At 42.5% G+C, this 23,899-nt stretch overlaps 1 protein-coding gene across 1 annotated transcript in view; it reads right to left on the reverse strand.

The window, feature by feature from the left end:
• The window catches only part of GXYLT2 (glucoside xylosyltransferase 2), a 72,209-nt gene extending 48,310 nt beyond the window's left edge, over nucleotides 1-23,899 (reverse strand). Inside the window, exons 1-2 of the mRNA XM_006175219.2 lie at nucleotides 23,464-23,899; nucleotides 2,545-2,737 (exon numbers count right to left, since the gene is read on the reverse strand). Coding sequence (XP_006175281.2) covers nucleotides 2,545-2,737; nucleotides 23,464-23,738 — 468 coding nt within the window. The 5' untranslated portion in view covers nucleotides 23,739-23,899. The remainder of the gene's footprint in view (nucleotides 1-2,544; nucleotides 2,738-23,463) is intronic.

Here is a 23,899-nt window from a genome sequence, read left to right on the forward strand (position 1 = left end):
TACTTCAGGTTTTTGCTTGGTACAGTTGACGAAATTGGGGCTGAGAGAAGTTCTGTGACGTATCTAAGAGCCAGTGTTTTACATCTAAACTGGCACTATGATCCCAGCATGGACAAGGGGTGAAACCATACACCCTACTGAGATTTTTAACACCCTACCATAATTTCCGTTGTCAGTGAGCTTCATTGGTCTAATAAAGACCCGAGGAAATAAGCCATCAGAGATAAAGTCATCAGAGCAATGCAAAACGTGGCACAACTTCACAAGTATCTACAATAATTCCCCCATCCTTTAGCTCCTAATTCATAATGTCTCAGGTACTATGGCTCATAACGAATCACCCCAAAACTTAGTACTCTAAAATGACCATTTATTATGCTCACATATGCCATGGACCGGGAATTCAGACAAGGCACAGAAAGGACGGCATGACTCTGCCCCACGCTGTCTGGAGCCTCAGCTGGAAGCCTGAAAGGCTGGAGGCTGGAGGCTGGGTCATCAGAAGGCTCCTTCTCACAAGACTGGTGGTGGAGGCTAGTTACCGGCTGGGGACCTCAGCTCCTCTCTGTGTGGGCCTCTTCGGATGGGCTAGTTTGGACTTCCTCACTTCCTCACTGTTCCAGGGGGAGGCAGCCCAAGAAAGGGCCTTGTGACTGCTTCTGGACAGTTAAATATGAGCAGAAATGTCACTGTCTAGGCAAGGGAGTGAAAAGCACAGTGGTGATTGACAGTCCCTCTCTTTCCTGTAGTGGCATCTCAAGAACTGTAGGGGCCAAATGTTCCAGGAGGTGCAGTTGACGGTTTCTGTCAACTGCAGTCCCAGACCTGGGGGTTGCCATGTGGACAGGGACCCTGGTGCCTCCAAACATGCAGCAGGTGTGTGGAAAGTCTCTGAGCTTTCTGGGAGTAGTGACTGCAGCCTGACCTAGCCTATCTTGACTATCTCCTTTATCACTATCTCCTTTATCACTCCTGCTGGCCCCAAGCTGCAGACAGGGAAACCAACACCCAAAAAGCCCACACGCTTTGCCAGAGATCACACAGCAAGTGAACGGGGGAGTTGAGCTCTGAATTCGAGTGTTCTGTCTACTAGGTCGAGAGGTAGTACGATAGAGTGGTTGAGTTCGTGGAGGTTTGAGTCAGTAACCTTGAACTGACACCTGATTAGCTAATTACTAAGGCTCTTTAGAGAGCCTCATGATCTCAGTGAAATAGGGACATGGTTGTTACCATCTTCAAAGGACTGCGGTGAGGATTAAATAAGAGTAAATCATAAACCATAAGTAAGTCCTTTATAAAGGCTATTTTACTTTTTCAATTATTACTATTATGACGACTACTCTTATGATTATTAATTATAATTCCCCTTACACCACAGCTTCAGAACAGCTACCTATGTGTGTTGCAATGTTTTTCCTTGCCCATTCCTGATTCAGATCTTTTTCCAGGCATTTTCCAATCAATTTCAAAGCCCCAAGACTGTTTACTTCTTGGCTTCTCTTAGTGAGGATGTCAAGGTGATTTTTTCCTTTAGAAAACATAACACATCTTCTAGCTTTCTGTTATCAGTCTTCCTCTGCCCAACATGCTTCTGTGCCTTTTCTCACTAGCATGACTATCCTGGTGGCAGGAGAAGACTCTCAAGGAGAACAAAGCTCAGTCTGCAGTCACTTGTGTACCAAGCCTGGAGAGAAGAGGCACTTCTGGAGCTCTTCTCCTGCCCTGGTAGGAAACCATTGCTTGTTCCTCAGGATAGGAAGAGGCGAATAAACGATGACCCAGCCACAGAATAAAAGATTATACAGTCAACAAAAAGGGACAAGGTGAGAATGTGTGAGTCCTGACCTGGAACGATGCTGATGATAAGCTTTTAAGTGAGGAAAAGCAAGTTCCAGAATAACACATAGAGAATAATCCTGATTTTGGAAAAGAAATATGTTTTAATAAATGTATAATATATTTATTACATATATTTACAAATATATATTAGAATAATGCACGTATGTGTTATACACGTATGTCTACTTAAATATACATGTATACATACATACATATGCAATCACACAGATATGTAAACACACACACCTCTATATGTAGAAGAATCACTCAAAAGTGTTGACTGTGATAGTTTCTGGTGTGGGAAAGAAGGGTAACAAGGACTTCTACCTTTTAATTTATACCTTCTGTACTGTTTGAATTTATTTTGATGAGCATGTGTTATTTGTCATGCAGAAAACACACATACGGAGATAAAAATAAGCTGCCTGACTCCCACTGAGAACAATGTCAGTTACACCAGGAGGGATGGGGCCCTGGGTCAAGTGCTTTAAGTGCATCATCTCATTTCATCCTCACCATCTCTCTCTAAGGGAGGTGTCATTATCCCCATACAGTATAGAGGAGAACAGAAAGGCTCGGGGTCAAGGGTTCACCAGCACACAGCTGAGTATGTGGCAAACTCCAGTGGGAAACAGGATATGCATCTTCCACAATGCGGTCTGTCTGCACTCAGTAAATACCGGGCCACAGTTTCTGCACACTCACCTGCTTGTCAAACTCAGGCTTCAGAGAGTCTTCCGTGAAGATGTGAAACTGCATCTTCCTGTGGCTAAAGAGCACGGCCGATTTGAGCATGACCAGTGTCTCCTCCAGCCGATTGCCACAGGCCACCACAGCAAGGTGGATCCAGAGCTCGGGTGGCAGCACAGCTTGGAAACTCCTGGGTTCCCCGGGCCTCCTAGAAAGAAGAGGAACAGGTTAAAGCTATTTCTAAACTCATTATATATATATATTAAAAAACCCAGCTAGTGTATGGTTGGAACATTTCAAGACACGAACAGGCACAATCTGTTATATTTTATAAAGTGATAAGCATTTTGACAATTCTTCCTGCTTGGAGAAAAATACCATTTATTCCCATATTTATCCTGGCAATAGCAGGATGAGTCACTGTTTGGCCTACTATAGGTGTCTGAGGCTTTTTTCTGCCAGCATTCAGCTGTCTAGTGCCTGCTGGCTGCCTCCTGGCCCATGTTTGGAAATGGGATTGCTAAACTCTGACAGCTGACACAGGGCTGTGGCGCTCCCACTCACACAGGCCATGGAAATTAGATTTGAATGCAACTTGAACAAGAGGAGGGTGGGCGGTGGCTTTCCCATGTGAAACAAGCAACACGATACTCCCATCATCTGGTTGGTTTTAGGTTGCAGTGGAATGCATGACCACTGGACCAAAGGAAAACCATGCAAACCCGGGAGGTGAGCAAAGAAAACAACCCATGGGCCTCCATTACATCCTGGGAGAGTCTTGAAGAAACAGGTGTTAATCCTAACAGTCTCACTCAAGACTGCTGAGCTGGCAGGTATGAAATTCAGCTTCCAGTATGAAATTCCTCTTAATGAGAAGCAGGCAGGAGAGGGGGCAGGTTAAGCTGAAAATTACCAAGGTATCAAATACCCAGTCAACAGCTGAGAGGGGAACAGGGTCCAAGAGTCCAGAATCATCATCCAGCTATTTCCTCGTAATAAAAGATTTGTTCCAGACAAGGAGACACAGCCAAGCCTCAAACACACCACTGAGAAACATTTGCAGGCAAGTTGGAAGAAGTTGGCCTGGAAAAGGTGCCCTGAGACAAATGAAACTAATTTACTTGCACAAAAGATCTGGAGACCAGGGGAACTTGGACGTGGAATGCTACCTTCCTTCCAAAAACTTCGAGTTCAATCAGCGTGCTGCTCCATTATTCACTGCTCTGTTGAATAAAGGCAGTCTTGCTCCAGATTTCTTTCACCAAGAGAAAAGTTGAAGATGTGGGTGGAGCACTTTGGATAGCTTCCAGTTTGATTACTTAAGAGCATGCTTAGTAGAAGCATGGCCTCTTGGCTTAGTTAGGCCCAGATGCAGTTACTCAGACAGTAGAGACGTCCTATGTATCTCCCGAAATTGTCCACTTCTTGTCACCCCGCTGCTGCTACTTGATGAGGCCACCATCTTCCCTCACCTGGATCATCGTGATAGCCCCTGGATGGTCCACCTGTCTCCAGTCTTGTCCTTAGCCCCCACCCTATGATTTCTTCTTGTTGCTGCCAGAGTGGTATTCTTCTTAAATGCAAAAAGGATCGTGTTATTCCCTTGATAAAAATCATGTAAGGGCTTCCTACTTACAAGATCAAGTCCAAACTGCTGATTGTGGCTCTTACTTAGATCTCCTTTAACTGCCTCCCACACCCCCAGCCTGGCTGGACATTCATTCATAACCACTGTCATAGTCACACCTACATTCATATTCACCATCTCATTTCTAGTCATGAGACCAGGCTGGGTTGTCTCCAGGTCTTGGCACATGTACTGTCTCTCTCTCAGAAATGCTCTTCTCTTCTCTCTTTTCCTTGCTAATTCCAGCCCATTTATTAGCCAACAACTCTATACTGAGGACCTACTATGTGCCAGGCACTGTTGCAGGTGCCAGGAAGACAGTAGTGAACAAAACAGACCAACATGCCTGCCCTTGCAGAAGTCACATTTTACAGGTGGTGGGGGAAAGACCAAGAAATAATTAACAGTCAAAGCATATAACTAAGAAACTTTACATAGAAAGTTATCCAGTGATAAGTGCTAGGAGGAAATACAGAGTTGAGCCAGGAAGGATCCTGGAGCGACTGATGGGCTGGAACATATTATACAGTGCAAAGTTAGGAAAGTCCTCACTAAGAAGGTGAGATTGGACGACAGTCTGAAAGTTGGGAGGGAATGAGTCACGTGCATTTTTGCGTGTGGAGGGTTCCATGCAGGAGAACAGTCAGAGCCAAGGCGCTAAATCAGGAGCATGCCTGGTGAAACTGAGGACCCCTGCCTTCAGGACTCAGATGCTTTCTCTCCCTCAGCTTCATGGCTGGGTTTTCATAACCCACTATTAAAGCCAATTAACTTATGTGAAGGGAAGGGAAAGATGTGTCTCAAATAATGCTAAAATCACAGTCAATTAAAAAGAATGACACTCAAAATATCAGCCAAAACATGCTACAAAAGAGATTTAATGCAAGCTCATTTGCTTAAAATTATGCTCAATATTTAGGAATATAGGTATCAAAAGGTACTAAAATAAATAATGCAATATCTTAGCTATTTTAAATGTAAGCCATTACCCTACCCCCAAGTTGAATAACTCTGCCTAGTTTAGCTTTACATACTGGGCTTCTACATGAATAAAAAGTTTTTTTTTTAGTTTATATTTATCTTTTTTTTTAACATTTTTTATTGATTTATAATCATTTTACAATGTCGTGTCAAATTCCAGTGTAGAGCACAATTTATGAATAAAAAGTGTGAACCTCAGTAACTAAAACAATAAAGAGGTTCCATTTTATTTTCGGATTGTCAAAAATTTAGAAATAAAAGATGGACCATGTGTGTTATGGAGTGCATCTGGAGGGAAAGCTCAGACACTGCTGGAAGTGGTGTAAGTTGCCCCACACACTTTGGAGAGCCGTTTGACAACATTGAGCAGGAGTGAAGATATATATATATATACACCATCACTCTTCCAGTTCCACTCCTGCACATATGACCTGAAGAAGCTCTTGCACATTTGCACAGGACCCAGGCAAGAACGTTCACAGCAGCCCTGTTTATAAAAACTGAAAAGTTGGAAATAACTTTCCTGTCCAGGCATAGGAGAATCATGAATATATCTGACAGGTTTAAGCGGAATACTACATAGCAGTGAAAAATGAACAAACCAGAAAGTCACGTATCAACCTAACGACAGAGGAAAAATAGCAATTTGTAGAAGGACAGTGATTGATGATACTATTTTGATGAAGCTTAAAAACCAGCAAAATAGCCCTGCGTGTTGTTCCAAGATGTATGAAGTAATCTTGCATGAGGATGAGAACCATCAAAGGCAGGGCAATGGATATCTCTGGGGACATATGTTTCTATTTCTTAAGATGAGTGCAGGATACAGAGAAATTATGATGTAATTGTTGGTATTATTTGTGTATCCAACTATTTGACAAATACTTTTTTTCTTTTTTGGTGGGGGGAGGTAATTAGGTTTATTTATTTTTTAAATGGAGGTACTGGGAATTGGACCCGGGTACTAAGTAATTGAACTTAGCATGCACTCTATCACTGAGCTATACCCTCATGGCTCTTTCTCTTTTTAATTAAAAAAGCTTGCCCTTCCCTGCGGCACAGCAGGCCACTTCTCTTCTCTGCAGGCTTCAGTGATTTGGGACTGCATGGTACAAAGAGCAGGGGCTGGGGCCCGCAATCTTTTTTGGTGTCTGGTGACAGGTACTTAAAAAAAGAAAAAGAAAAGCCTCTCCTGGTGGCAGTTAAAGTATCAGTGGCTGGGGTTTAGCGAGACCTCTGCGCCCTCACTCTATTTCCTCTCACGTTACACTCAAAGTCTCAGGCTTCAGGTAGTAAGCGTTTGTGTTGTGTGGTCACAATGAATAATCAAGTTTAAGGGCGCTGAAGTGGTGTGCCTTTCACCAACTCCTACCAGTGCCACACTCAGCCCCTCTCAAATGTCACCTGAAGACTCTGCAAGGATCAAGGGAAGTCCAGTCAATGAACCGAAGACTCCTTTACCCCGTGAATGACCAGGCTTTGGAGGGGAATGGATGATGGGGAATTGTACTTCCCCTGCTCTGACCGATGGCTAACTATGTTCTCATTTATCTTTTATAAAAGAAGACTGGAGTAGACATTTGCTGTCCAGGACTTTTAAGGACCTGTTGCTAAGGCTGGAGCTGATGGCAACCACCTTGGCCACCATACTGGTAGAGACTGAATGGGAGTCAAGGGAGTAGAAATCAGAGCCAAAAGGTGGCGGGTCAGATCTCAGGTGGCAACACTAGAGCACCTGAACCCAGTTTCCCTGACCTTCACCTTGGACAGTTCATTTATCAAGTCAATAAATTCTCCTTTGCATAAGTCAGTTTGAAATGCAGTTACAACTTAGCAATCAAAACAGAGTCATAACTTAGGTCTTTACAATAGGCTTCCAATCACCTTTGACTCACTCTGCCTCTCAGCCTTGCCTTGAGTCATCCTTAAAATGCTCGTGGAATCCATTCCTTTCCTGTTGCTCAGTGCTGGGACCCTGATCCAAATCCCCATCATTCTACTAGTTTCACAGGTACCTTCTAGTGCAGGAGGCTCCCAACCTGGCTGCATCTCATGACGCCCGGAGGTGTCTGTTCACATGGGAACCCCCAGCCCACAGAGATTCTGATTCAGTGGGTCTTGGGTGAGGCCCTGGAACACACTTGTATGAAAACCACCCATAGTTCATCTCCAGCCAGGAACTAATCATCTGAGCTGTCCTCTCACCTCCCGTCTCTCTCCCAAACTCTTCCCCCGTGGCCTCAGGAATGTCCACCCTGTCCTCAGCCTTTTCTAAGGGTCTTCTCTTCACCTCTTGACTCAATGAAAACATGGCTGCCTTGGGAGGATGCCTCCTCCCCAGCAGATCCCTCAAGTGGAGGCTGCCTTTCCTCCCCTGTCCCAGGAGCCTCAGGGGCAGTGCATGGGGCTGGTGTCCTCACTGCCCCTCACTGCCACACCCAGACTCAGGACACGTCTTCACGGTGAAGTCTGTGGACGCAACTATTCCAACTTCCTTGTTGGTGTCACCTCCTAGTTACTCCTCCTCATTCACTGAAGAGTCACATTCATTCTTGCTCACAGTGCCCCTCCCCACCCCAGTTCCTGTCATCATTCTTAGGGACTTTGACTGCTGTTTAGAAGATGGTTCCAGCATCCTGACCCTTTAGTTTTGTCAGCTGAACACCCTCCACCTTTTCCTTCTCACTTTCTGAGACACATCGGGGGCTGTGCTCATATCCTGAACTGTCACACAAACTGGAATGTTCTTCCCTAGCTCTTTGCACAGCTACATCCTTCTCTTGGGACAGCAGAATGGGCCTCCCTGACCACCTCATTGAAGGAGAACTCTCCTTCTTATTCTGTCATAGTCTTAGTTTATTTCCTACCAAAAACTTACCTCAGCTGCTGATTACATATTCTTTCATTGTAATTTATATCTAGTATACAACATTACTTACAATCAATACATTTCAGTTTAAATTTTCAATTTAAAAATATAAAACATTATGTGTTGAAATAGTAAAGTTGGTACGTGAAAAAAATTTTGCATGCTACATTCTAGTCTTTATTCCATTGAACATATACTTTCACAGCTGTGCTAACGGTGGACATATAATTTTATATTCTCCTTTTTTCATCTGATTCTTTTATTTTTCTTGTTACTTCTAAGTCTTCATGACCATCATTTTAACTGGCTATCTACCAATCTGTCCACTTAAAACACCATCGCTTATCATCATTTCTTTTTTGTTGGTTGTGTCCAATTGTTCTCAGTTATTTAAAAAAATCTTATACTAAACCTGTGTGGGCTGATACACATTTTTTCTTCTTTTGCATAATTTCCTTACACTAAAGTTCCTGAAATGGATATACCAGGTTAATAGCTGTTATCCTGTCAAGAATGTGATAGTTTTTCAAATTTACCCAAGAGTTCTTGGAAAACACCAGGCCATGAAAAGAAAAATAAAACATATAACAAACACTAGCCCAGCCACGTCTGAGCTCCTGGAATGAGGTAACCGTGGAGCTGGCTGCTGAAACAAGACGAAACAGGTTTGCATACGGCATCAGTGACTCCAAATTCCTTGTGTTCCAAAGCAGTAATTCGTTATCACTTACATACTGCATCAAATAACATTGAGTCTCATAGTGAGGAAGTTACTCCATTTTCAGTTCTTTTTCAATAATGTCAATAAGAAAGTCTCGGCTGGTGCTAGTATGTCTTTAATGCCTTCCTAATGTTGCCTAATCCTCCCTTTCAACTGAAAAGACAGCACACCTCAGATATAGAACCTTCAGTGGGCAGGAGTACCAAGTTAGAAATGAACATTGTTTCTTTCATTTTCTTAGTGTTTGATTTGACAATTACCTTCTATTTATGTTATTGCTGACAATTATGGCAATGACATCAAGTTTCCTTTAAAAATCAATATACTTAGGATGTGGAGAAATTAGCAACCTCAAACATTGCTGGTGGGATTAAAATGATGCAGCCACTTTGGAAAAGAGTTCTTCATTTCCTCAAAATTTTAAATACAGAACTACTATATGACCCAGCAATTCCACTCCTAGGTGTACACCCAAGAAAAATGAGAACATGTGTCCTCACAAAAACTTGTACATTTAGAAATGCTCATAGCAGCATTATTCACAATAGCCCAGAATTCCAACCCAAATGTCCATCAACTGATGAGCAGATAAACAAAATGCGGTACATCCATACCATGGAATATTATTTGGCAATAAAAAGGAAGGAAGGATTGATACATGCTACAAAATGTATCAACCTTTAAAACCATGAACTATGAACCTTGTGAAAATATAAAAGACCACATATTTTATAATTCCATATATAGGAAAAGCCCAGGATAGGAAAAGCCATGGAGACATAGGCAGATTAATGGTTACCTGGGACTCACAGAAGGGGCAAATGGGGAGTGATTGCTTCATGGGTATAGGGTTTCCTTTTCGGGGGATGAAAATGTCCTGAAATTAGAGAGTGGAAATGGCTGCACCACTCTGTGAACAAAATAAAAACCACTGCACTGTACACCTTTCAAGGCTATTTGAATTATATTGCAATAAAGCTGTTATTAAATCAATAAAAGGCACTTTTTTTAATAACAAGAATAGATTTAAATTTTTTTCTCTTAAAGTTAGCAATGGTAGTGTGGTCATATTATAAGACTTAGGACGCTGACATGGGAATGACTGAGGTTTGGAAAACGCTGCCCCAGCTGTCCTGGCTTAAACTCGCCCTGTGCTCGGATGAGAAATGATGCTCAGAATAACAGAGAAGGCTCAAAGCAGAAGCAGCCTCACCACTTCCATGCTGCCTGAGATGAAGCGTCTCCTTAATTGCTTAAAAGTCTCAAGTGTGTGACTTAATTAAACTTCAATTTCTGGAGTGTATAAATAATGCAATATGGCATTTATGTGTAGTGCTATTTACTCTGGAGCCTATTACTGCAAAACACACTGAATTATTAAAGCGAGTAATTGGTTCTTCTCAGACCCTCTTTTCCATCGTCTCCCGCTACCTCTTATCAGGGCTTCTCCTTAACTGACAGGCTAAATTAACTCAGGTAAACCTGATGCTCCGATCTGGGCAGGCAGTGTGAGCCTGATGGAAAATCACAGTTCTTTAAAGATAGCCTGAAACAGTGCTGCTGGTGACTAGTTTTAATAGAGAAGGAAGCACAGAAATATTGGAGGAAAATGGCAGAAGATAAATTTTAAGAGACTGAATACGTTTACCTTAGGGGAAGACTAGATTAGCAGAATGTCCTTCCCTAGTGGAATCTTTTACAAGATGAAGCAATGGCTATTTGAACGTGGAGAGGTTTGTAAATGAGGTCAGAATGGCCGTTTAAGAAGTGGAAACACCCTGATTCAGCCTGTAGGAGCAGAGTCTGGTGATGGGTGATTATATCCACGGTAAGTGCTGGCAGCGAGAGGCGCTAATGAAGTTCCCTGCAAACCGCAGGTTTGGGAACACATGAAACCTTTGACAAAAAATTTCCCCACTGAAGCTGTGAGTCGAGCCTTCACTTAGAAACCCAGACATGACGCTAAGGACTGTGCTAACAGTTAAATCACTTTTAATGACCCATGGTTTGGAGTTAAACCAACTGTCGTTAATCTTCCAAGACAGACAGAAAAGCTGACATTTGCCTTGAAGTCCCGATATTTTATGAATAGTGTTAACAGAATGCCAAAAATTCTGCCACGAGGGGTAGGCTGAATAAAACTATTTGATAAGTGCATTCAATTATTAATAGTTTGTATTTAGTTTGGATCATGATGGGACACATGGCTGTGCTTCTAAACAAGTCAAGATCTAATGCACAGTAGGTGTTCGATGCCTGAAGTCTATGTGTATGCGTGTGTGTCAGCTTTGAGCCATCACTGTACACAGACACATGCTCTATGATTAGTAAGTAGCAGAGCAAGGATTCAAACTCAGGGAATTGTACTTGTGGCCCTCCTTTTACTTATTAAACTATATTTGGGGTCACAGACGACTCAGAAAAGGAACCCCCTCTAGACAGACGAAGCCTTTATCTCTACTCAGAGCTCCTGACTCAGTGATTCAAGTGTGGACTGGATTTCAGCCTCCCCTCCCACAGCCTTGCCAGGTGCGACTCCCACAGCACACCTGCACCAACCTTACCTCCGTAATCCATCCATTCGCCCCAAGCTGAGGTCATGCACAATTGCATTTATAACTCTTCTCCTTCCCAAATGCTGGGATGCTGTCTGGACTAATTCTCATTTCATTTTTCCCCTTATGATTGTTCCTGATACATAGAGGATTCTATTTCTCCATCTCCCTCTTCTTTTCAAATTAAGATGTTATTGGGATTTTAAAAATATGAACCAGCAGTGCTAGTTTGAAATAAATGTCTGGTGACATATGAGGGAGAAGTACAAGGATTATATGTTCTGCAAATGGGCAGGTCTATCTCATTTCCAGAAAAAGAGCATGTATGATTTATCAACTTTAAAGGGAGGAAAAATGATCTCCCCAACTAATTTCCATCCTCTTACGCCTCAGGCCAATAAGGGATCTTTAGTTTTTATGATAATTTATATACTTTAACTTGTTTTGTAAACTACACACATAATGCATATCTTTATCATAGAAAAAAACATAAAATACAGACAAGCAAGTGGGGGGCACCCAGTTTCATAAACTCTGTTAACATTTTGGTATACCGTCTTCTAGAATTATACCTAATATATGTGTGTGTCCATATAAATATGTAAATATATAAACACTTTTAAAGAATGGGATAAAAATTTTATAATGTTTTTCCCTTACAGATATGTCAATTTTCAAATCAAAAAAACAGATTTTATTAAAGGAATCATCTTCAAAGAGATTCTAGAAAAAAATCAAACAGTTCAAATTTCAAGATTTGTTCCCAAGTACAGTGCGGTTGTAGGCTCTATATGCACATGGACCTGGCTTCAAATTCTAAGTCGGCCACTTGGCTGTCCCTTCGTGGGTAAATGCTTTAACCACCTCTAACCCTCAGTTTCCCCATCTGCAAAATGGGCTTATTGATTGTAGTGGCTATCTGCTTTTGGTTCTGGTATTTCTTACTAGCATCCATTTCCAGGAGTTTCTGGTAAGAGCACTTCAGTTTCCTTTAGGGGAAACCACTGTTCTCAGTCCATGAGGTTTTGGGAGGGGCTGAATCATCCTCCCTCAGCTGTGCCCATCAGTGACTGGGTGTGCGTGTGAGCCAAGTCAGGGCAACAGAGGCAGCCCTGGGACTCTTGCTAGATGAAGTCTTTTCCTTCAAGGTAACTGAAGGAGGAAGACGAAAGCCCAGACCTGTTGGAACTTTCACAGGGAGAAAACTTCCCTGAGAGTGTGGCCCACACAGAAGGAAGCCGAGCACGAAGATGAAGGCAAGATGGTTAGAAATCCTGGGCAGCCCTGTGACTGAAGCTTTCTCTCCTTTGCACTTCACAGCTTTACAGGCTAGTAAATCCCTTTTTATGATTAAGTGATGTAAGCCTATGAGCTGAGATTCTATCATATGCAACTGGAAGAATCTGACCTGTCTATTAACAGTACCCACCTCTTATGTTGTTATGAAGATTAAATGAAATAATGCAGTGAAGTGCTTTACACAGAACTGGGCATGTTTTAAGTCATCATTAAATATTAGTTGTTATCATCATTATTATTATTAAATATTAACTTAGATGCATCAGAAGCCTTCATTTTTCTCCAAATATTTTCTATGTATGCCCAAAATGGGCTACGCAAAGAAACAAAAAACTTGTTATTTTAAGACGTGAAGTTTTTGTGCACTTTTTAAACTTCAGACTTTAACATCTCTGTCTGTTAACCCACTCCTCCTGAAGGATAAAATTTGATACTTGAACACTAAGGCTTGTTACTTTGGGACCAGTGGTCAGACGATGGGGGTTCTAGTAATTCCTACAAAACTGGGAGAAAGGAAATGCAGAGTGAGGCTTCAAGGCCAACCAGAGGCACAGGCCCCTAAAGAGCACTGTCTGTGAACAAAATTCTGCATTTTGGTCCCTGAGGACATGCCCTAATTCCCGCAAACTCCTTGCTCACTCTCTGCTTTTCTAAGCTGGGAAAAAGCTCTCTGCCCTTGAGTAAAAATCAAAGCTACAGATAGCCCGACTTCCACGGCTGAAAGTCTCCAGAACCATCGCCCAGCTCTACCAGAGGCAGTGAAAAGGGTCCTGTCTCATCGATTCCTCCAGCTTTTATTGAGGACCAGGACACTGGGGTTGGGGCAGCATTCATTATACACGGAAGCTGAGCCATCATTTCCTCAGGACACAATCCAGCGAAAGGCCGGCCTGAATCCGCATCGTGGCCACTGCTAACACAGGCTGAGAGCTTCTCGTGCTGCACGGGCTGTGCCAGCATTTGACTCGCACTGTTTCATTTCCTCCTTGAACTTATGAGAAAGCCTAGATTGGCTGAGGAGTCCTGACTCATTCAAAGCCGCACAGCCAGTCAGCTGGATCTACTTAGGATTCAGTTCCTAAATAACAAAGCAACCATGGACTGTAACAGTATTCAGAACAGCTAATCATTTGCTGAGTGATCATTGTGAGCTAGCCCTATGTGTGGTGCTTTATGTGCATCAGTATTATTTTAGCTCTTTGGACATGTTTCCTCTCCTATAAAAGGAAACCACATCTTTGATTATGTGTTCTGTATCACCTCTTACTTCTGTAAAGCTTGGATTCTAAATTGTACCATGATGAATTTTTACCAGAAGATTACAGTCTTCCATTTTGCAAAAAAAGGTCAGGGGAAGGGGGCATGGGTGGGCATCAAAACATAACCCTCAAGTACATCATAGTCATTCTTGACTGTCAAAAAGTCATGGAATCCCACAGAGCTATAGTCATCAAAACAGCATGGTTTTGGTATAAAAACAGAAATATGAATTAATGGCATAGAATAGAGAGCCCAGAAATAAACCCACAAACTTTTGTTCTATTAATCTTTGACAAAGGAGGCAAGAATACACAATGGAGAAAAGACATTCTCTTCAGCAAGTGGTATTGGGAAAACTGGACAGCAGCATGTAAATCAGTGAAGTTAGAACACTCCCTCACACCATACACAAAAATAAACAACATGGCTTAAACACTTAAACATAAGACAAGACACTATAAACCTCTTAGAAGAAAACATAGGCAAAACATTATCTGACATAAATCTTAGCAGTGTTCTCCTAGGGCAGTCTACCCAGGCAATAGAAATAAAAGCAAAAATAAACAAATCACACCCAATTAAACTTACAAGCTTTTACACAGCAAAGGAAACCATAAAGCAAAACAAAAGACAACCTGCAGAATGGGAGAAAACATTTGCAAAAGATGAGACTGATAAGGGTTTAATTTCCAGAATATATAAACAGCTCATACCACTTAATAATAATAATAATAAAAAATCCAATCCAAAAATGGGCAGAAGACCTAAACAAGCAATTCTCCAGTGAAGACATACAAATGGCCAATAGGAACATGAAAAAAATGCTCAGTACTGCTAATTATTAGAGAAATGTAAACCAAAACTACAATGAATTATCACTTCAACCAGTCAGAATGGCCATGATTATAAGAGAATCCTCCTACACTGCTGGTGAGAATGTGGTTTGGTGTAGCCATTATGGAAAACAGCATGGAGATTTCTCAAAAAACTAGAAATAGACCTACCATATGATCCAGCAATCCCACTTCTGGATATATATATCTGGAGGGAATTCTAATTAAAAAAAATACATGCACCCCAATGTTTACAGCAGCACTATATACAATAGCCAAGACATGGAAACAACCTAAATGTCCATCAACAGATGACAGGATAAAGAAGTTGTGGTATATTTATACAATGCAATACTACTCAGCCATAAAAAAGAATAAAATAATGCCATTTGCAGCAACATGGATGGACCTGGAGATTGTCATTCTAAGTGAAGTAAGCCAGAAAGAAAAAAAAAAACCGTATGATATCACTCACACATGGAATCCAAAAAAAAAAAAAAAAACGACAAACGAACTTATTTACAAAACAGAAACAGACTCACAGACATTGAAAACAAACTTATGATTACCAGGGTTGGAGGGAAGGGGTGGGAAGGGATAAATTGGGAGTTTGATATTTGCAGATACTAACTAATATATATAAAATGGATAAATAACAAGTTCATACTGTATTGTACAGGGAACTATATTCAGTATCTTGTAACTTATAGTGAAAAAGAATATGAAAATGAATATATGTATGTTCATGTACGACTGAAACAGTATGCTGTATATCAGAAATTGATACAACATTGTAAACTGACTATACTTCAATAAAAATATATAAATACAAAAAAAATTACAGAATCCCAATAAGAGCATCAAGTCAAGAAACTCCTTTTTCATAATATGAAATAAATCAAGTGCTGGGGGAGATTTTAAGAGGAACATAAAATGAATTCTGTCTTCAACTGAAGCCTCTTCTTTTCTTCTTCTTTAATACTTTAAATGGTGGTTAAATAGATATAACATAAAACTTTATCTCTTTTTCTCTTACAGTGAATTATTACAAGAAGAGAAGTATTTCCAAGGAAAACAAATCTGTTCTTAAGTTTTCTTCTAAGTAATCTCACTTGTGATTTTGTAGGGTGATGTGTGTCAACATGGCTGCAATATTCTGAACTTTCTAAAGGTGCTAAATGCAGGTGCTACTTATCCAAATCAGTCAGAACTCTTCAGTGGTGAGTGACAGAAACTCAATTCACGGAAGCTCGGACAGGGATGGAACAGCATAGCCGGCAAGGGCAGAAGCTGGCCTTGGGAACAACCCTAGGACCTACCCCTACCCCAGCTGCCCTGCATTGCTTCTCATCCCTCCACATAGTCTCGAGTCCAGTTTTCCCCACCTGGCTGAGACATGGCTGCCAATTCCTGAATTTCATATCTTTTAGTTTCAGCCACTAGAAGTAGTTTCTTATACTGTCTCTGATGCCAATTTTTAAAACCCCTAAGAAGTCTCTAACTTGGCTCAGGAATCTATCCCTGAATCATCTGCTGCCTGGGACACAGTCAAGCACACAGAATGGCTGCTCCAGGGTACAACGGACCTTCATTTCCTGTGTGTCCCCTGCAACCATTCCCCTTTCTCTCCAACAGCAGCACTCAGGTTCTGATTTAAAGAACCATCTGGTTCTGTTAAGAGGATTTTGGATGAAAATAACAGAAACCTCAACCCCAATGAGGATGGAACAGGTGGGCCCCAGATGGGGCAGGTCTCTGGATTTGTTCATCCCAGGGCTCAGCAGGTCCTCAAGGTCTCTACGCTACTGACTGTGGTGATGACTTCAGCGACAGCTGGTTCTCTAAGGATCATGGTGACAACTGGTACTATTTATTTCTCTGTTCCTATCTAGAAGATAAAGTCTTTTGTCCAGTAATGTAAAATAAGTCCTTCCCTTCTGGCTGACTGGGCCAGCTTGGGTCATGTAACACCTGTGGACCAGTAACTGTTGTCAGGGAAACAAAATCATCGAATGTCTTAGACCTGGATATACAAAGTTTACACTATGAAAGGGATAGGACTATCATGGCAGGCTCAGATGGTTTCTTGGAGGTACAGTCCACTGACAAACTGGGGGAAGGGGTGAAAGAATAGACGTCAGGGGCCAGCCACAACATCTATTACATCACCCTCCCCCCAACTCAGTGGTTTGGGTGGTCTTGGCCTCATCCCTTACTCAAGGGGTGGGCCTTTCTGGGTTCATGTCAATTAGCTGATCCCATCCCACCCCTCTATTCCTTCCCACTTCCTCATCCATACTGTAGGCATTAAACCAACCAAGCCAGTGAGATGGGAGAACACCTTTGCTGGGGCTTCTAGCAAATACAAACATTCCCTCTCCAAAAGAAGCAAGGAAAAGAGGCTAGAATGATCTATCTGGTAATGGGTTACAGTTGGAGACATCAGTATAAACCCACGTTTAACTTTACATAGACAGAGATGGTTACATATGGAAATATTTATAGATATGTATATGTACACAGGTTAGTATACACACGTATATGTTTTGCTCTGTCAGCTGTGAAAGCTAAAAGAAATGACACCCTAGCACCCATAAGCAGGCCTTGCTCAAATCTTGGTCTTTAAAATCATATTCCAGTAAGAGAAATCAGGGTTCCTTGAAGAAACGGCCAATTCTAGGACTGGAGCAGGAAATCTACAAGATGAGCCCGGAGCATCTTGTAGTGCCGGAGAGTAAGGAAGTGCTCAGAAAAACAAAGATGAAAACGAAAACCAAAAACACATTGATGGGGGTCTGTCAAAGGAGCACAGCAGCCAACTGAAAGACCTACTACTGACCGAAACGGAACCCTTTCAGCAACAAAATAGTCATATTGGATCGTAACTCAAACTACGAAATAAATATCGATGGGTTCATACTGGTTTGTGGCTGAATAAATCAATAAATGGAGGAGAAGAAACATTTCCCATGCAGAAGAATTTCAAATAATTTCAAATAATTTATACAGAGATACTCCACTTTCATGGAGGGAGAACAGAACTTTGTAGCCCTTAAGTGTGGGCTGCGCAGTGACTTCCTGCTAATGTGTACAGTAGGTGAGGAGGGGAAAGTTTAGAGTGGAGACACCTGACAAACACTCCCTCAGCCAGGTGACCAAGGCCAACATGAAACCAGGTCAACAGTATGTACACTGGATATAAGGTGATGAAAATAGCACTTTACCCTACAGTTTCCCTCCCAATAACCTATAACACCAGCATCATCAATTAAAATGCCAGACACATTCCAATAGTGGAGCATCTTACAAAATATCTGACCAGCGCTCTTCAAAACTCACAAGGTCATCGGAAAAGAGGAAAGACTGAGAAACTGCCAAAGCCTAGAGGAGCTTAAAGAGACATGACAGTTAAATGTAATTTGGTATCATGAACAGAATCCTGGAACAGAAAAAGAGCATTAGATAAAAACTAAGGAAACCTAATAGACTAAATATTAGTAATAATATATCAGTATTACTTGATAAGTTATAACAAATCTATAAGTGTAAGATTTTAATCATAGAGGAAACTGGTTGCAGGGTATATGGAAACTCTCTGCATTATCTACTTTCCAATTTTCCCATAAATTCAAAAGTGTTCTAAAAAGTAAAACCTACTAAAAAGAAAAATACTCCCTCTCTTGTCAGGATGTTACTATTAAAGATCCTCACTATTCTCCCAGAGGGTGTGGGATTGTTTTGAAGATTAGATAACATGCAATTTAATAATATAAGTCTTAGCATAGTGCTGGCATAAGGAGGGTGCTGAATTCATTCATTAGTTCCTTTGACAAATATTTCTTGAGTACCTACTGTGAGATCATCTCTGTTCTAGGGGCCTGCAGTACAATGATTTAAAGAAGACATGAAGTGTGCATGAAGGGGGGAGGAGCAAACACAGTGGAATTTTCATATAATGATGAGTGGTATTAAAAATCCTAGGATAGGCACAGCGAAAAAAAGAATGTGACAATGAATATATGCATGTTCATGTATAACTGAAAAATTGTGCTCTACACTGGAATTTGACACAACATTGTAAAATGACTAAAATGCAGTAAAAAAAAAAGTTTTTAAAAAAATCCTAGGGTAGGGAGGCAGAGGATGATGGGCAGGGTCCTTTCTTCTAGGGAAGCTGGGAAGACCCCCTCTGAGGGGGTCAGAAAACACATACTTGAAAGAAGTGAGGGAGTTAGCCACACAAGGATGTGAGCGAAGAACATTCCAGCAAGGAGCAAGTAAGCCGTGCTGAGGTAGGAATGAATGTATCTGAAGGCCAGTGTGGCTGAAGCAGAGTGAGGGAAGTGGGGAGGGGGAGGGGACAAGCTCAGAGAGGTAAATGAGTTGAGATCCAGGCAAGGGTTCAAAGGCCACACTAAGAAATTGAGTTTTATACTGTGTGATGGGAAATGAGTCACTGGAACCAGCAAAGTGACTGGATCTCGGCTAAACAGTTAAGATTATTCCAGCAGCTGCACAGAAAATGGACTGTAGAGGGCGATAGAGTGGAAACCCCAAACTAGATAGTCAGGGGCGACAGTGTCCAGGTGCCAAACTAAGGTGTGAAGCCTGGTGGTAACCATGGAAGTGGTGAAATGGTGGGATTGGGGTTATATTTTGAGACAAAACCAGTAGAGTTTACTAACTGAAATGTGGTGAAGGTGAAAGAGGGGTCTCATGGTCCGACCAACAAAAAAGAAAGTGATTAGGGTCAAGACTCATAGTGACAAAATATCACAGATGGTCCCCGAGACCTAGAGATCTTTAATGCGCTCTGGGGCTACCAGCTAATTATAGGATGGTCCCCGGCTTGGCATTCTGCTTTACAACATCGTCCCTCTTTAGTGAGCCCTTTCTTTATTCAGGGAGCTGAGAAGACTTATCTCAGAGACCAAAGGGAACTGCAGGAAGTGCTGTCTCCTGATGAGCAAATAGGCACGCTTCCTCTCACTGGGGCAGCTGGGGAGGCTGCCAAGTGTGTGCTGTGTTTCTGCATTGTCTCCCCTCCTCCCCTCCCCCAAATTCTGGGAGGAAAGCAACTCCATTCACCACTGCACAATGAATACCTGGCCCAGAATACATGTGCAGTAAACATTTGCTGAATGACTGTGGAAGAAAATGACAGAGGGGCTTAGAGGTAGCCTAAGTCTCCCTTAGAAACCAGATTTTAAGAGAAAACAGCAATACCCAGGCTAACACAGAAGAAAAAGAATAAAGTTCAGGAGAGGATCGACATTGAGTAATCGGTAAGAGTTCTAGGCTAGAGCCAACAAATGAGAAATGCAATAATTTTGCAAGAGACAGCACAAAGGGCTAAGCAATAGTCTTTGTTGGGATTTTGCAGCTAAACTTGATGATCTCATCACAGGACCATCAAACGTCAGAGCTGGAAGAGATCTTAGACAATTTTTGGATCGACTCACTCATTTTTACAGAGTAGGAAATTAAGGTGACATGGCTCAGGACTAGAACCCACTTCTCTAGACTCCAGACGCCAAATTCTTTTTTTATATTATGCTGATTGGGAAGTTATATTAAACTGCCTTTTCTGTATATAGGTTCAAAGAGGAGTTTTCAGAAACAAGCTGGAGAGATAGTCTTCTGAAGTCTGAAGTTGATTCTAATGTAAAATTCTCATTTTAGAATTCAGTTCCATGAAAAACAAATCACTTCTCTTGATAAACTTCTCTTATCATTCAAAGAAAATAAGGGAGTCCATTATGGTTCCCTTTTTGACATGGCTGCCAGGAAGCTTAAACTAAATTTAACACTTAATCCTCATAACAATTGCAGCCTTAGCTTTGGACAAAAGGTACTTATTTCCCCCTACTCTTTATGACTTTTCATTTTTTATAAGTATTTCAATGGCCTTATTGTATATGTGTCTTTCACTGTAAGTTGTCTCAAATTTTTTTTTGGAAGTCAGCCAGGTGTAAATCACCAATAAACCAAAATAGAAGGAAGATTTCATTTTTCTTGTCCACTGGAACCACTACTTATAGTGTGGTGTCCATTTTCAGATCCCACCCTTGACCTAAAAGCTCAGACTTTACCTCCCAGCCTCATATTTATAGAAAGGGGAGGCCACCACAGGACAGATTGCATACAAATGACTAGTTATAAAATTGGAGGGTCTGCCTGCTAACTAGGCAAGTCCCTGGAAACTTCTCCGAAATGAAAACAAGATGTGGAAGGAGAGTGCCATGTTTTCCTGCGCTGACGTGGCAGGGTTTCACTTACAGCAGGACCCTAGGGGAAGCAAGGCAGCCCGGTCTATGGATGGTCAGCAGGTGGTGGTCTGTGTCTCATCCAGCTCCACGCGTCCTGCTGATGACTCCCCACGCCCGAGATAAGAGAGTTTACATAGCCATCATCTCCTCTGGATTTGAGCCACGTTAAGAGATTAAAGCACTCATTTTCTGAAAACATGAGGCTTTCTTTTCCCTCCCTCAAATGAAATTCCTCCTAAACCACAAAAATTTAACCCAGGCAGGATTAGGAAAGCAATAAAGAAGTCCATGCAGAGATCGTCCCCCTGCTCTCTTACTGCCTCAGAATCTTCTGTTGCCATTTCTGTCCAGGTAGCAAAAGAAACATTAATAAGTCCTTGAAAATGTCAACTTCTCCAGAGGATGCTAGACTTTCATGTTTATGCATTTGAGCCTGTGACTTCTGATGGCATTTTTGCTTCTCGCTCTTCCCTGAGTTTGAAAATTTTGTTTTTTATTCTTGGTGTTGGCCATGATTTCCACGATAATCTAAGAGATATGTTCAAAAGAAAAATGGCTCATGGAAATAATCCTTCCCTAAAACATCCATTTGGATTCTGTTCATGATCTCTCCCTAGTCAGAGCCAATTTGTTCAACTAGAGACAAGAAGATGCTGCCCCAATGTTCCCAACACCTTGAAGAATGAAGACAGTTCAAAAAAAAAAACCAAAAACTGATGTTTCTTTAGAAGAATTTCAGTAAAATTATGAAATGCAGGCAAGCCTAGTGTATGACGTCTGCATAGCAGGGAAGGGTTCCACCTGGGACCAGACAGCCTGGATTTGTATCCTTATCTATGAACCTTGGACAAATTGCTAAACCTTGTGTAATATTTTCCTCATCTGTAAAATGGGGATAATATTAGTGCTTATTTAGTACTTATCACAGAGCAGGCTCTCAAAGTTTGGATGTGGCTCAGAAACAATAGGAGGGCTTGTTAAAACACAGATGACTGACCTCACCCTCCTGATTTCTGATTTGGTAGGGATGAGGAGGGGAGGGGAGGGCTGAGACTCTGCATTTCTAACAAAGCCCCAGGTAATGCTGGTGCTTCTGGTTCAAAGAGCACTTTATGAGAAGCACCATCTTAGGGTTATGGTGCTAATGGCGTAGTTAATAAATGTAACCTAAGTGTTAACAATGAGTATGTTAATGCACTGCCCTTAACACTATGCCTGGTGAAAAGTTAGCTATGATAAATGGCATCCATTATTATTATCTTTAACATTGTCCCACCAATTTACAAATCACAACAAATGGGTTGATAACATCGTAATAGAATCCATTACAAGAAACTTCAGTACATAGGAGGGAAAACCCTATTAAGTTCCTAACAGAAATACCCTTATTTTACAGAGTGAATACATTCATAAGATGTTGTAGATGGTTCTAAATACTTAAAAGCAATTATATAGATCATTGCTAGGGGGGTTTCCCTAAAACTAGTCCGTACCCAGCTGTACATTTATTACCAGGCAGAAGAGAAACAAACGCTGACACAGCTACTTACTAACGTTTCCTGACTTTTCTCTTACAGTAAAAGCGCCAAACCAGATTTAGTCATTACGGTCAAAAAGAATTCTTCCACTCCTTTCGAGTAATTAAGGAGCTTAGCAAACGTGGACGTTGCAACTGGCAGTTAGAAACATCAACAACTTCGAAAGAGTAGAGGAAACAGACCAGCTACAAGACAAGCGGATTGTTAAAAAAATCTCCACAACAAAGGAAATGAACGTAAATCCCTAACCTGCAGGCGTTCCAGCAACCCTAAGGCCAAAGATGAAACACTGACGAAAAACTGTGGCGGGTTAAGCTTCGAGTAGAGAAGGAGGATATCAAACCTCATGTCGAAGCCTAAGATGTTTTCCTTGCGGGACTCTGACCATACATGAGTCTGAAACAGGGGGAGAAGCAGGGTAACCCCCTTCTGTCTTCCCCGTGCCACGCATCGTTCCTCCCAAGGAGAAAACTTCCTTTTAATAAACTTAGGTCGAGTGCCTCTTCTGTTCTAAGCACAGGGCCATTCGAGGTTCGATGAGAGACAGCCACTCCTGAGTAAACATCTAACTTTTCCAACTCAGTCATATCTGAGTTTTTGGTAAACAAACAAACAAACAAACAAACAAAAACTCCAGTGAAACATGAGAATTAGATAAAGCATCGTGATGGCTTTTGAGAAATTAAACAAAGGGCGCATGTTTGCAAGAATGCAAAAACACGCTTTGCCCTGACAGTTAAAAACGTACTATGCAAACACTTTGCCTGACACTTCTCTTTCAAAGAGGTGTGTGATAATCAGCACCCGCTGTTAAGAGGACTCCACGAAGTCGGTTCATTTCTAGCAGGGTAAGAAATAGAAGTGGGCAGCTCGTGGGTGAACCTGGAGTTTGTCCCTCCAGCCCAAAGCCTCCTGGACTTGACACGGGGGGAGGGAGGGAGACATGGGTCCGCAGACGGATTCTGAAGCCGCCACGACTCACCTTGACAACTTCTTCAGGCTCGCGGCGCCCCGACGCCCGGCTCTGGGGCGCGGACGCGGGGGCCGGCGCCGACGAGCACCCTGGCCGGCCCCCGGGAGGGCTCCGGGGCCGGGTAGGCGCGCGAGGGCCGGCGCTGGGCGGCGCGGCGGGGCAGACGCGGGGCGCGCGAGTGGCGCGGGGGGTGCGGCGCGGCCGGCGCGCAGGGACAGCAGCACGAGCAGCAGCCCGGCCAGCGCGAGCAGGAGCAGCGCCGCCGCCTTGTTGCGGAGCTTCATGGTGCGGCGCGGCGGCAGCGGCCCCCGGGCGGCGCGGCCCCTCTGCGCATCGCGGCGCGCCGGGCGGCGGCGGGGAGAGGGCAGCGGCGCGCGGCGGCCGCCTCCTCCGCCCGCCCGCGGAGGACTGGGGTCCGGGCGGCCGACGGGCGGGCAACCGAGGA

This window comes from Camelus ferus, chromosome 17 (assembly GCF_009834535.1).
Source record: "Camelus ferus isolate YT-003-E chromosome 17, BCGSAC_Cfer_1.0, whole genome shotgun sequence".
NCBI lineage: Eukaryota > Metazoa > Chordata > Mammalia > Artiodactyla > Camelidae > Camelus > Camelus ferus.